This window comes from Pecten maximus, chromosome 4 (assembly GCF_902652985.1).
Source record: "Pecten maximus chromosome 4, xPecMax1.1, whole genome shotgun sequence".
NCBI lineage: Eukaryota > Metazoa > Mollusca > Bivalvia > Pectinida > Pectinidae > Pecten > Pecten maximus.
This window is the reverse complement of record NC_047018.1, coordinates 4,497,315-4,511,556: the sequence shown is the minus strand read 5'-3', so window position 1 is coordinate 4,511,556 and position 14,242 is coordinate 4,497,315. Positions and strand designations below refer to the sequence as shown.

Here is a 14,242-nt window from a genome sequence, read left to right as displayed (position 1 = left end):
GCCAACCTCCATGGTACATATTCTACCTAGAAATAACATTTTCCTTATGCTAATGTAAACCTCTATAGAAAACCAGCCAATAAGGGACGTACACATATCAGTTCTTGTTCTTACATTAAGACCTTGGATTGTTTTCATAATGAAGTTTTGTGCTTTTTCTAACATGGAAATATCATTCTTCTTTAACTGCCACAGTTCACATCCATATAATGCTGACGGATATACTTTACATTTAACAATCTTTGCTGTAGTTAAAGGATTCAGCGCACATGGATGTGCACCAGAACGTATTAATGACATAACACCACATTTCAATTTAGAACATGCACGTTCTGTACGTTCGACATTGTTATTTTTACTATTTAATAAAACACCAACATGAGTTATACTTTCTACAACTTGTAGTTTCTTACCAGCTATATTACAGTGAACATTAGACTTCTTTTTAGAAGTAAAAACAACAATTTTAGATTTAGTAGAGGAAAATGTAAACCTCCACTTTCTACTACTGTATATGTCTCACATATAGCGAGTAGATACTGTAAACTTTTAACATTATTGCTGATTATACATACATCATCAGCTTGTGTAGGTATATTTATTCGCGATGAAAGGACTATTGCCCCTTTCCCGCTAAATTCTACTTCATTAAGCAAGTCATTAATAAAGACTGAATGTAAATTTGTAGACAAAGATCCACCTTGTAAGATTCCCCGTTTCATGATTACATTGTCAGACTTGAAACCATTAAAAACAACATTACTGGTAAATCGAGAATACATTTGTTTCATGATATTCCATACTTTCCCTTTAATTCCCATATTGTAAAGCTTATAGTATAGGTCATCTTGTCATACAGAATCGAAGGCTTTATTACTATCAAGAAAAGCGACGAGCACATCGGATCCATTATCTAGATTATTATTTCCTGAAGGTTAAAAGAAGTACATAAACTACATATTTTTTTGCGGTATGCGGACTGATGCCTGTTCGGAAATGTGCGTGAATCTAATACTGGACTTAAACGTGTAGATAAAAGTGTCTCGAAAATCTTGAAAAACACAGGAATTAATGTTATACTCCTATAGCTGTTTGGATCGTCATTTGGTTTCCCATTACCTTTGTACAGAGTGATTATTGTACCATGCTTCCATGATTTGGGAATATACTCATGTTTAACGATGAGGTTGAACAGAAATGTAATATGATTGATCATTGGACTATTACAGTATTTAATATGCTCATATACCAGACCGTCAGGACCACCAGACATTTTTGTTTTAAGACCTCTACGTATGTCAGCAACCTCTTTAAAAGTGAATTCTATAAAAACACATCTTTATCTGTCTTAGCTTTTTCTGTCATATTCAGTAAATCACAATTAACCTGGTTAAAGAAATCTACATCAAACAAGTCATTAGGTTCGTTGTCGAACAATTTACAAAAATGCGTACCCCATGCCTTTGCTATTCCTTCTGGATTACGTAGGACATGACCATCATACTTCAATTCAGTTTGTTTTAATCTGGGTTTACGTGCTTTACTTTTATATATTTGCTAGAATAATGCCTGGTCAATCTCACCTGATTGATCAATTTCTTCGAATTGATGCCTCATATACTCGTTAAAAGCCTTTCTGAGCTTACTTCTAAAAACATTCTTACACAACTTATAGTCTAAATAATAAACATCATCACCTCGACATTGACCGTTTTCTCTCCATAGTTTCCTTTTACTCGCCATCAGACGGTGAACATGTGTTAACTCATCATTCCAATACGGTTTTAAATGTTTCTTAAATTTACGTTCCCGAATACAACATTTTGAAGCATTTAGCAAAACAGATTTTAGAACGTCATAATAAAATCAATGTCTATATGACCCAAAATAAAATATTTAACCCCGGGGTCAGATAGTAGGAACGTGTTAAGCTCTTTAGGAAATACTCCGAAGAATAGATTATATAATGGTAAAAGCTGAAACACTGATGCTCTACTAAATAAAATAATTTTTACTTATCAATACTTATGATATGACATATTAGCTATATATAGGTGTTTCCAGATTTGTTACTAATGGTGTATCTGATTTCTCAAAATTGCGATATTACCTGATGAAGCTGAAAATTGGTATATATACGGGTTTTGAGGGATAGCAAGCACAATGGTACTATTTTCCAAAGCAGTAAATGTAACTTGGTTACCAAGGAAACCGAATATATCCCCTATGATGAGACGGAACTTGTCCAGATTATTCCACCCAACCATGTTACAAATTCAATGAAACTACACAGGATCGAATGTTACAGACCATCGTGTACAATGTAGATGGAAATGTGCAGGATATTTTGCTATGCTAACTTCTTTACTTTTTATTGTAAAGGTCCATTGCTCATTATTTGTTATATCATTTTTTTTCCAAACTTGGTCGAATGGTGATTATTAAAACATCAGGTGTTTCCACAGCTGTTACTTAATAGAATCTATAATGAATGGCTCTGATTTGTAAAAAAATTCAGTTGATGTCATTTAGTTGTCCTGGTAACTTACTGAAGCAACATGATTATGAGTCTTGTCAAGTGTACACACTTGTTTGGTGTAAAACTCACGCAGTCCTTACATTATTCACCTTTTTCAAATTCGGTTCAATACAGTGTTATGTTTGCCTTGCCCATTTCCTCCTCTTATGAATATCTTTATAAAAAAAACCACGAAAACAATTTTCATTATGATGAATTAGAGCGTATAAGGATCCCAGAAGGTTTACAAATTGAACAAATGGCCAGAACACGGTATATTGTGGAGCATCAGACCATCTATATAGCCACTCCGAGTGTCTATATAGCCTGCTAAACAGTAGCTAAGTGGGCTACTGTAATCATAACGCTACTGAAGTGATGGGCAAAAGTTTATTCAGCTTAGGCTAAACTTACATGTATGAATATAAACTAGTATCTATGATCTTGCTCAATCCATTTAGTTATTTATTCATTTATCTATTTATTTTTTTAGAAAGAATTGTGGTTGTTTGTTTGTTAGAGAGATTCCGGTCCGGACTCAGGATATCGTGATTTGTAATTTAGTTATGACTATTCACTGCAGGACTGTTTTGTTGACATTATGGCGGAGAGGCAGGCAGGCCTCGACGCGTTCGACTCGGTAGATATCATCGCCTTCAAAAATGCCTTAACAGATCTTCGTTCTGCACATGAAACCATGGACGACACCTTCAGTCGTCCGGGTGCACAGCTTGCAGACAAACAGGCATTCACCAATAAGACAGGAAACCTGATCACAGCCTACCCTGTGTTGGTGGATCTTAGGAGACTGGTCCAGTTATGTCCCAGCAACACGTCTGCTGCTCTGACAGGCGACGAAGGCATCATTCCCGGGGTAAAACGAATCATAGGGCTTACTGCACAGACGTGTACCTAACCTTTTGATATGTCATGAACGTTTTTATTATGTATAGCTCGTGGCTTATATTGTCAACTTTTAGATAGGCTATGATCCTCTAGGCCTAGGCCTACTGTATCCTCCAATTCCCAATCTATTGATAACAGTTGTCACTATGGTATCCCAATAGGCCTATTTCGATACAACCTGGGCCGAATTGATGTTAAATGTACGCTACCACTTACGTATTCAATCATCGCCATGGTAATGTACTCAGGTGGCCTCTTGTTTTTCTTTCAAATTACAAAAAATATAAATTTTGTGATACAAGCATAATATTATTGCTTGAAATGGCAATATGTTTAACCCATCATCTTCAGGTGGTGTGCGATTCAAATTGCTCTTTGTTCTGCATTCAGTGTCCGACGTCCATCCATTCTTTAACAGTTCTCGTTATTTACTGTTTCTGATAAAGTTCTCTAATTTCACCTGTATGTTTCCCCACTTGTTGTGCATGTTCCATTTTGAGTTCTTCATTTAGATTCCTCTTGTATTAGTTGAACATTGTTTATCCTATTTCTCAGAGTGCTTGTTCTTGAAGGATCTTTCTCAGATCTGTTTATTATGAAGGTTCCTCTTGTTCTCAAATGATTGAGAGGAAGAAAAAAGAAGAGAAAAAGATCAGTCTTACAAAATTCCAATAAAGACCATTCGGTGATGAGTAACAAGGTCCCTGTGGGTTATCTTGTTAAACAAATTATCAATGAACTCATTTTGTGAATTTTAATCCTGCTATTGCAATGCAATATACATTATACTCTCTCCAAAATTTCAAGAAAAGTTTTAATGAATGCAGAATAAACTGATGAATTTGTTTAATTATTATTCAAACTATTGATAAAGATTGCAAACAGTATGCTGTCAAAGTACCATCCTGCTAAATAGATAAAAATCATGTATTACTATTACATTGTTTCATTGTTTTTTAAAATGATTCTTGGTTTTAAATGTCTGTTATAAGTAACTGGTTCTTGATAACAAATGTCTGGTATAAGTATACATAACTGTTGCCAGTTTTTTTAACTGACAATCTGCATGCTATGTGTATGGCATCAATGTATTTACATCAGTAACTTTATACTTTTAGTACCTGCCAGTTCATTGCTTCACTGCTGTGCAGCAGAAATCATAAACTTCATGATTAAAAAAATGACATTTTCCTTGTTCTTTTATACAAAAATATCAACTCTGATAAAGTAAAAGACAAAAAGTGAAGCTGCTGTGCTGATCAATATAATTTCTCATTAATCAGATATCCAACACCGACCTGCTGCATGCTGTTGTGGGATTGTATGATGTATCATTGTCAGAGATGACCCCAGATGTCCTCTACTCCACTGTATGTGAGAAATGGGCCAGAACCATTGTTCTAGTCAGAGACCTCAAAGGTCAGTATTTTTTGATGTAATGAAGCTTGGTATCATTAACATTCTGCCAATTCAGTCTTCAAAATTAACACAAATCAAAATAATTACACATTGTTGTAAATGTGTTTTGGGCTATCATGCACATGTATACATACACACACAAAAATAGATAATCTTAATGTATAATCAAAATGTCTCGAGGAAAATGCAAGTGTAAAATAAGAATGTCTTGTTATGCTACAGAAACTGTGACATCATTGAAAGAAAAGAAAAGTCAAAAGAAGACTGATAAGGACAATGATGATGACACGGAATCAAAGGAGTCCAAATCAGAGGAGGAAGAAGGAGAAAAGGAGGACAAATATGAGGAGGAAGAACAACTCCCAAGCAAGTTTGCTGATGTATACAGTGACACAGAGTCTGAGGAAGAGGATCTGGAGGAAGATGAGTAAGTGTCTAGTCTGCAGAGCTAAAAGTTTTCATGGTAGATGTCAAGGTAAAATCTACAGAGGTCAAGGTCAGAGTCTATAGAGGTCAAAGTAAAAGTCTATATAGAGGTCAAGGTCAAAGTCTATTGAGGTCAATGTCAAATTCTTTAATTTGTTTCAGTGATGAAGAAGATTTTTCTAAGGGAATAAACACATTCATTAAAAAGACAGTAGAAAGGAGGAAGGGGAGAAAATCTGAGGACAATGAAATAAAGGAGGAGCAGATCGGAATAGAGAATCGCATCATCGGCTGTATTACATTTGAAAAGAAATATGTGTAAGTATGAATTAGTCTTTATACTAGTTACCCATGTCCACCCATCCCTGTCCCTTTTCAATTAATGGAATATCTCTAGAGAACAACAAAATAGGCTATAATTTGTTCATATCTAAACCATAGTGTTTACATTAACATCAAGTTTAAACTTATCACATCAATGTGAAAGGTCACCTTGTTTGTTCCAAATCAATGTCATATTTGGAGAACTTCAACTGATATTATTACATTCAGTCCAACAAAAATAGCAATATGAAATATGTTGTATTAAGATATTACTTTGTCGTGAAGAACTTCATAATGTAGTTTCTGTGATATCAATTTGTATTGTAGTGTATACTACTATATAGGTCATTGTGTTTTTAGGCGACAGCGTGATAGAGTGATCCACCTCACACTTCTATCTGTCAGACGTAGACAAAGGAAGTTTGGCATCGGCAAATACCTACTACAGGTATGCATTCATCTACTAAGGACATTAATATCAATACATAACAACTGGGTTTATTTTTATCATAATCGTTTATTTTCATATTGATGATTTTTCTTTACTAAATGTTACTAGGTAACAAATTTATTTCTTCTTTATATTGAGATATAACAGTTCTACTCCATGTTTGTTCAGCTTATAGGTTACCACATAGTTTGTTTCCCACTATATAAGTATTATTATTATTTGTTTTTTGATTTGATCAATATTTCTCGGTATCAGTGTGTACATGATAGACATGATAGGAAGGGCATGATGTCCTCTGATACATTCTGGAACTTTAGGTAAAGGTCATGTTAATTAAAAGCTTTGTTCTATCTGCAGCAAGTGATAGACCCTGGTGTTGTGGGCCATTACGATGCCATAGTGGTACATGCTGATAATGCTGCTGTTGAGTTCTTCCAACACTTTGGATTCTCTGATGATGTCGTCCTCAACAGTAGATGGAGGTTTGTAACATTGTTGTCTAGACTGTTATTGTGATATATCAAATCAAACATCGACATGTCCTTGATTGACACCATAATAGATGGTATAAAATGTATTTCTATGTATCTTTTGATATGTAATTAAAACTACAAACATAAGGTGTGTAGATAATTCTGAAGATCATTTAAAAAGTACCTCCTGTTATAAACATCTGTCTGCTAGTCTAATCTCGATAACCACTCCTTTCCAGGTGGTAATATAATGATACTATGTTATTGTATGTGACAAACTTGATACTTAATATAATGATACTATGTTATTGTATGTGATGTACTTGATACTTATTATGCCATGCCTTATATGGTAAACACATTTTTTGATGTGTTCCCAGTGAGCTTGCAGAACAGTTTACCAACTGTACTCTGATGTGTTACCTACCAGGATTCTCAGGTCAGTACACAACTACAATGATATTTCACATCACTTTCAATTCATTACATACTTTTAAGGTAGCCACATTTTGTCTTAAAATCAACAAAATAGAAAGAAAAAAACTGTCTTCCCACCTATCATTCCATCCTTCCATCTGTCGATCTTTCTGTCTATGTCTGTGTATGTTTACATAAAAAGGGAACAAAAATCAACAAATGCAAGTGTAGCAGGACTGGACTGGGTCGATCATCGATGACCAGGTAACTCAATTGGTAGATCATCCGGGTAGTGTTCGGAGGTCCCGGATTCGAACCCCGGTCTGGCCGCTACTTTTTCTTCTCTCCTGTTACAAAATTGGCGCCCAGCTAAAATACCCACAGTGGTGGTATAAGGGTCTCGTGTGTCTTCAAGGGCGAAGACTAGAAAAAAAGGAGGGAGGTGTGTAGCAGGACTGGACTGGGTCGATCATCGGTGACCAGGTAACTCAATTGGTAGAGCATCCGGCTAGTGTTCGGAGGTCTCGGGTTCGAATCCTGGTCTGGCCACTACATTTTCTCCTCTCCTGTTACAAAATTGGCGCCCAGCTAAAATACCCACGGTGGAGGTATAAGGTATAACACTTATACTTGTTGGACAATAGCAGGAAGGGATTCGTAATATATTGTTATACATTATTTTATTACCATGATATGATTTTATGTTATTTTGGGTTTTTACTGACTGATGTCATTATCATGGAATATAACAGTTTTAAGTTATGTTTCTATAAATATAAATACTGCTAAAATCTTAAAAGCGGTTTGTAAATCCTTTCCCTTCATTTTGTTACCTGCTATCGCAGGCAGAAAAATTCACGTTAAAACATAAACTATTACCAGGTGAACGATTAGGCCCATAATGGGAATAGCCATGGCGCAACGTCCGTCGTCTATGAGCATAATTGATTTATTGATGGGGCTTAACGTCCTTGTTCCGGTTATAACGTAGCCTAGGACACGTGAGCATAATACAAGTTCTCTTATGGATATATAGACAGCTGCAAATGCAATGCACACTTCACTTAAATAAGTTTTATATATTATTAATCAGATTTATTTATTTGTCTAGAGTTTTATAAATTTTTCTGGACAGATCTAAAACATTTTCTGCTAAGATCCATTAATCAATCATTAAGAGATCAGGAAATGTCAATTAGTCAGAGACGGGGATTAATTAAATGTATTCCGAAACAAGGGAAATCAAAATTGTATTTAAAAAATTGGAGACCTATTACTTTATTAAATGTCGATTATAAAATTGCATCGTCGTGTATTGCCAATAAAATTAAACAAACTCTAGTTGATATTATAAGTCCGAGTCAGGCGGGATTTGTCAAAGGTCGTTACATAGGGGAATGTACAAGGATAATTAATGATATTATTGAAAAGACGGAAGTTAATAATCAATCGGGTATTTTGCTAATGTTAGATTTTGAAAAGGCATTTGACTCCCTTGAGTGGCCATTCATAGAAAGAACTTTACGTTTTTTTGGTTTTAACGACTTCATTGTAAACTGTTTTAAAACTTTATACTCACATATATCTGCCTGTGTTGAAAACAATGGTCACCTCTCCACTTTTTTTCAAGTTACACGCGGAGTGCGACAAGGGGATCCTTTGTCTCCATATTTGTTTATTATTTGTATTGAATTATTGAGTGCAGCAATCAAATATGACCCTGATGTCAAGGGCATAATTTTAAACAATTCTGAATATCTTATAAGTCAGTACGCAGATGACTCAACATTAATACTTGATGATGATGCAAGGTCCTTAGCAAAATCTTTATTTTTGATCGACATCTATGGAGAATGTTCTGGTCTAAAAACCAATTTCGATAAGTCTCAAGCTGTATGGATTGGGGTAAAACGGGGCTGCGGAGAGGAGATTGAAACGGAGTAAAATTTAACCTGGAATCAGCAAGGGAAATTTAAGTTGTTAGGGATAAGATACGATTTATCTAAAGATGATATTTATGAAGATAATTTTGTCGAAAAATTAAAATCAGTGGAGTCACTTCTCTCAGACTGGTCTTTTAGGAATCTTTCCATCATTGGAAAAGTGACTGTTATCAAAACATTAGTCTTCCCTATTATTGTGCAAATACTAACTGTTATCCCTAGTCCACATATTAAGATCCTAAAAAACTTTCAAAGATTATTTTTTCATTTAATATGGAATAGTAAAGTTGATAAATTGAAAAGGAACCTTTTAATTGGTGATTATAAAGATGGAGGTTTGAAAGTTCCGGATATTTTTTCTTACTGTAAATCTTTAAAACTTATATGGATAAAGAAATGTTTGGATTCTAGTAATCATGCAGATTGGAAAAGGTTATTAATTGATGATATAGAACATGTTGGAGGAAATAAAATATGGAGTTTAACAAAACATGGACTAGAGGAAGTTGTTAAGAAGTATAGTTTTGGGAAATTTTGGAAGGAAATTATGTCTATTTGGGGAAATCTATACGAACTCCTCCCGACAGCCCCGGAATATGTTCTCTCTCAGCCTCTATGGTTTAATAAAGAAATAAAAGTTAATAGACGAACCATCTTCTTCAAAAATCTTTGTAATGAAGGCATATTTTTTGTTAAAGACTTAGTAGATGAGCATGGTAACATTATGTCTCTAGATAGTCTTATTCAGAAATACCGAGTAGATATGAACTTTATGACCTACAATAGCCTTATTAGTGCAATACCGAGAGGCTGGAAGAGAATGATCACCAATTATGGAAAAAATATTGAAAATGTTTTGCATGATAATTTGAGGCAACTGAAAAATATTGAAAAGCCAAATAAGTTTTTCTATCAGAAATTACTGTCTACTGTATTAATATTTCCACAACAATCCCATGAAAGGTGGCACACTATTCTGAATATCTCTCTTAGCCAAGATAACTGGGAAAATATCCATGCACTTCCATTTTGTGAGACAAAGGATTCAAAATTACAAAGTTTACAATACAGAATCACCCATAGAATTTTTTTTACAAACGCTATGCTATTAAAACGAAAGTTATTAGAACATCAGGAATGTAGTTTTTGTAGTGGTGCACCAGAAACAATATACCACCTTTTTTGGGATTGTACACATAGTCAATCACTCTGGACATGTTTTATAAATGCAGTTTTTATTAAATATAATGTTGTTTTAGAAAGAAAACCTGCTACTTTCCTATTTGGCATAAATGATGATGTTCAAGTGATAGGTTTAAATATATGCATATTGCTCATTAAGAAATATATATCGTTGATGCGACAATATAAAAACATTCCAAACTGGGAAACATGTAAGACATTTATTCGAAATTACAGAAATCTTGATCTCTATTCGACCTATATGTTGACCCAAAACGCAGCGAACAAGATCCGGCAAAAATGGGAAAGTATCAAACTTATTTTAGAATGAACTTTGATATTTTGTCTATAATGTGTGTTTTCATCAACAACCTTTGTCAAAATTGTACCTTAACTATGTGATTGATGCAATTAAAATATCAATTAAAAAAAAAAAATTTATTTTTCTAATTTCATTCAGTGTGATGTTGTTTCTTACATAAAATGTTATTTGTTATGTATGATTTAAGGGTTTATTAAAACCAAAATGTGTAATAAAAGGAAATTTGTATATATTTTTATATAGATGTTAGGGGAGATCACTCCTACCAAATTTCATCAGGGGTATATTACTTTTAAAACCTGTGTTTTAACACTTGTTTTTATGTACAGTAGTTACATAGATTCACTTAGTTTTTGACAGACGAATTGACCAAAATATCTCTTGTTTTAAAAGTAGCACAGCAGAATCATGTATATGACATAAAATTCTTTTCTCAATCAAATTTTACTATAAATTGTACTTTTACAAGATGGTTTTTTTATAAATTAATATATTAAATTTTCAAGATGGAAATGATAAAATTATTTGATTTATTTTGAAACAATCAGCAATAAAAATAATCTAATCATCTAGGTGTAGGCCAATAAAATTCACAATAAATTGTCAATGAAGTCACTATCAAGAACATGAGCTCTGGATGTGTTATAATATTCTTCCAATATCAGCAGATTTTTTTATTGCCACAGACCAATGATTGTCTTACCCTTTCAGGGCACAGTTTGTTGAGCACAGTGAAAGTTCCTGGCTTTGAAGTATTTGAGTTAGAGCAGGAATTTAATAAATGGTAAGTATATTTTGTTAATCAGACAACATTTCAGTAAAGGGGAATAACTCTTACAACACACCATCAGACGGATATTCTTTATAAATCTAGTATTAAATTGTTGATTGACAACGAATGACTTTAAGTCCTGATTTAACTGAATAGTGAATACCCCCTGATTTAGCTAGCAGTGCAGCTACTTCTTGACTGATAAAGGTTTTCACATACATGCTAACAACAGGTACTCTTCTTATGCATATTAAAATATTAATTCAACTTTAAATTTCATAGGAAAGAAAAGACTGTGGAGGTTTATCAGAATCAAGTATCTGTTGTAATGAGGATGAAACATGAAATCCTACAACTCAAGACATTGGTGAGTATACACTTTAATAATTGGAAGTATATTATAATGTTTATCTTTTCATCAATAGAAATGTTTTTAATGTTTATTGATGTAGTCAATGTAATTAATATAACTTCCTAGCTGAATATTCTAAAATAAACAGAACACAGTTTAAGATTTTTCAAATTTACCTATCTGAATCAAAAGCTGTTTCTCTGAAATATTATATATCATTATATTTTTTACCTCACCTGGCCAGAGGCCAAGAGAGTCCTGATATTGGGCTTGTAGTTTGCTAGAATAAAAGGCTACAAAATTATTTAAATAGATAAACCTAGTGTACTCTGATATTTGAATAAAATGGCAGTCAGCTTAGTATCAATTTGTATAAATGACCGAGATCAACTTTAAAGTTACATTAGAAACAGATGAGTGATATATTCGGGATCTTGTTACATCAAATATGTGATCTTAAAGTTCTCATCTTTTCAATGTGAAATTTGTATTTGTCTGTTAAAGATATACACATGTATATTAAACTACTTGAGAAATATGTGAAGATTTATTGAACTTTTTTCCTGTTATTTTGCTTTTAAATCCTGTTAAAATGATTACATGATGTACTTGAACTTTAATTGACATTGTTTTTGACTTCCAGACACACAAACAGAACACTTTGATAGAAACACTGCTGAAGGACAATGAGAAGTTAAGGAAGGAGAAGCATGCTGTTGGTAAGTATATAGTTTTGGATCAAGCACTTTCTATGTGTACAGCTCCCTCCCTCCGTATAGTTGGTATACTATTACAGCTCCCTCCATCCATATAGTTGGTATACATGAACAGCTCCCTCCCTCCCTCCCTCCCTCCCTCCCTCCCTCCGTATAGTTGGTATACATCATCAGTTCCCTCCCTCCGTATAGTTGGTATACTAGTACAGCTCCCTCCCTCCGTATAGTTGGTATACATGAACAGCTCCCTCCCTCCATATTGTTGGTATACTAGTACAGCTCCCTCCCTCTGTATAGTTGGTATACATCAACAGCTCCCTCCCTCCATATAGTTGGTATACATCAACAGCTCCCTCCCTCTGTATAGTTGGTATACATGAACAGCTCCCTCCCTCTGTATAGTTGGTATACTAGTACAGCTCCCTCCCTCCGTATAGTTGGTATACTAGTACAGCTCCCTCCCTCCATATAGTTGGTATACATGAACAGCTCCCTCCCTCTGTATAGTTGGTATACTAGTACATCTCCCTCCCTCTGTATAGTTGGTATACATGAACAGCTCCCTCCCTCTGTATAGTTGGTATACATGAACAGCTCCCTCCCTCTGTATAGTTGGTATACATGAACAGCTCCCTCCCTCCGTATAGTTGGTATACTAGTACAGCTCCCTCCCTCCATATAGTTGATATACATGAACAGCTCCCTCCCTCCGTATAGTTGGTATACTAGTACAGCTCCCTCCCTCCATATAGTTGGTATACTAGTACAGCTCCCTCCCTCCGTATAGTTGGTATACATGAACAGCTCCCTCCCTCCATATAGTTGGTATACATGAACAGCTCCCTCCCTCCATATAGTTGATATACATGAACAGCTCCCTCCCTCCGTATAGTTGGTATACTAGAACAGCTCCCTCCCTCCATATAGTTGGTATACTAGTACAGCTCCCTCCCTCCGTATAGTTGGTATACATGAACAGCTCCCTCCCTCCATATAGTTGGTATACATGAACAGCTCCCTCCCTCCATATAGTTGGTATACATGAACAGCTCCCTCCCTCCATATAGTTGGTATACTAGTACAGCTCCCTCCCTCCATATAGTTGGTATACTAGTACAGCTCCCTCCCTCCATATAGTTGGTATACTAGTACAGCTCCCTCCCTCCCTCCCTCCGTATAGTTGGTATACATGATCAGCTCCCTCCCTCCGTATAGTTGGTATACATGAACAGCTCCCTCCCTCCGTATAGTTGGTATACATGAACAGCTCCCTCCCTCTGTATAGTTGGTATACATGAACAGCTCCCTCCCTCCCTCCCTCCCTCCATATAGTTGGTATACTAGTACAGCTTCCTCCCTCCGTATAGTTGGTATACATGAACAGCTCCCTCCCTCCCTCCCTCCCTCCATATAGTTGGTATACTAGTACAGCTTCCTCCCTCCGTATAGTTGGTATACATGAACAGCTCCCTCCCTCTGTATAGTTGGTATACATGAACAGCTCCCTCCCTCTGTATAGTTGGTATACTAGTACAGCTCCCTCCCTCCATATAGTTGGTATACATGAACAGCTCCCTCCCTCCGTATAGTTGGTATACTAGTACAGCTCCCTCCCTCTGTATAGTTGGTATACATGAACAGCTCCCTCCCTCCGTATAGTTGGTATACTAGTACAGCTCCCTCCCTCTGTATAGTTGGTATACTAGTACAGCTCCCTCCCTCTGTATAGTTGGTATACATGAACAGCTCCCTCCCTCCGTATAGTTGGTATACTAGTACAGCTCCCTCCCTCTGTATAGTTGGTATACTAGTACAGCTCCCTCCCTCTGTATAGTTGGTATACATGAACAGCTCCATCCCTCCGTATAGTTGGTATACATGAACAGCTCCATCCCTCCGTATAGTTGGTATACTAGTACAGCTCCCTCCCTCTGTATAGTTGGTATACATGGACAGCTCCCTCCCTCTGTATAGTTGGTATACATGAACAGCTCCCTCCCTCTGTATAGTTGGTATACTAG

At 35.5% G+C, this 14,242-nt stretch overlaps 1 protein-coding gene across 1 annotated transcript in view; it reads left to right on the top strand.

Moving 5' to 3' along the window:
- The first annotated feature begins 3,116 nt into the window (after positions 1–3,116).
- LOC117325026 overlaps positions 3,117–14,242 on the top strand; it is a 38,065-nt gene continuing 26,939 nt past the window's right edge. Inside the window, exons 1-10 of the mRNA XM_033880924.1 lie at positions 3,117–3,392; positions 4,708–4,843; positions 5,066–5,270; positions 5,432–5,587; positions 5,954–6,041; positions 6,402–6,526; positions 6,898–6,956; positions 11,093–11,165; positions 11,436–11,520; positions 12,149–12,224. Of these exons, the coding sequence (XP_033736815.1) occupies positions 3,120–3,392; positions 4,708–4,843; positions 5,066–5,270; positions 5,432–5,587; positions 5,954–6,041; positions 6,402–6,526; positions 6,898–6,956; positions 11,093–11,165; positions 11,436–11,520; positions 12,149–12,224 (1,276 nt within the window). The 5' untranslated portion in view covers positions 3,117–3,119. The remainder of the gene's footprint in view (positions 3,393–4,707; positions 4,844–5,065; positions 5,271–5,431; positions 5,588–5,953; positions 6,042–6,401; positions 6,527–6,897; positions 6,957–11,092; positions 11,166–11,435; positions 11,521–12,148; positions 12,225–14,242) is intronic.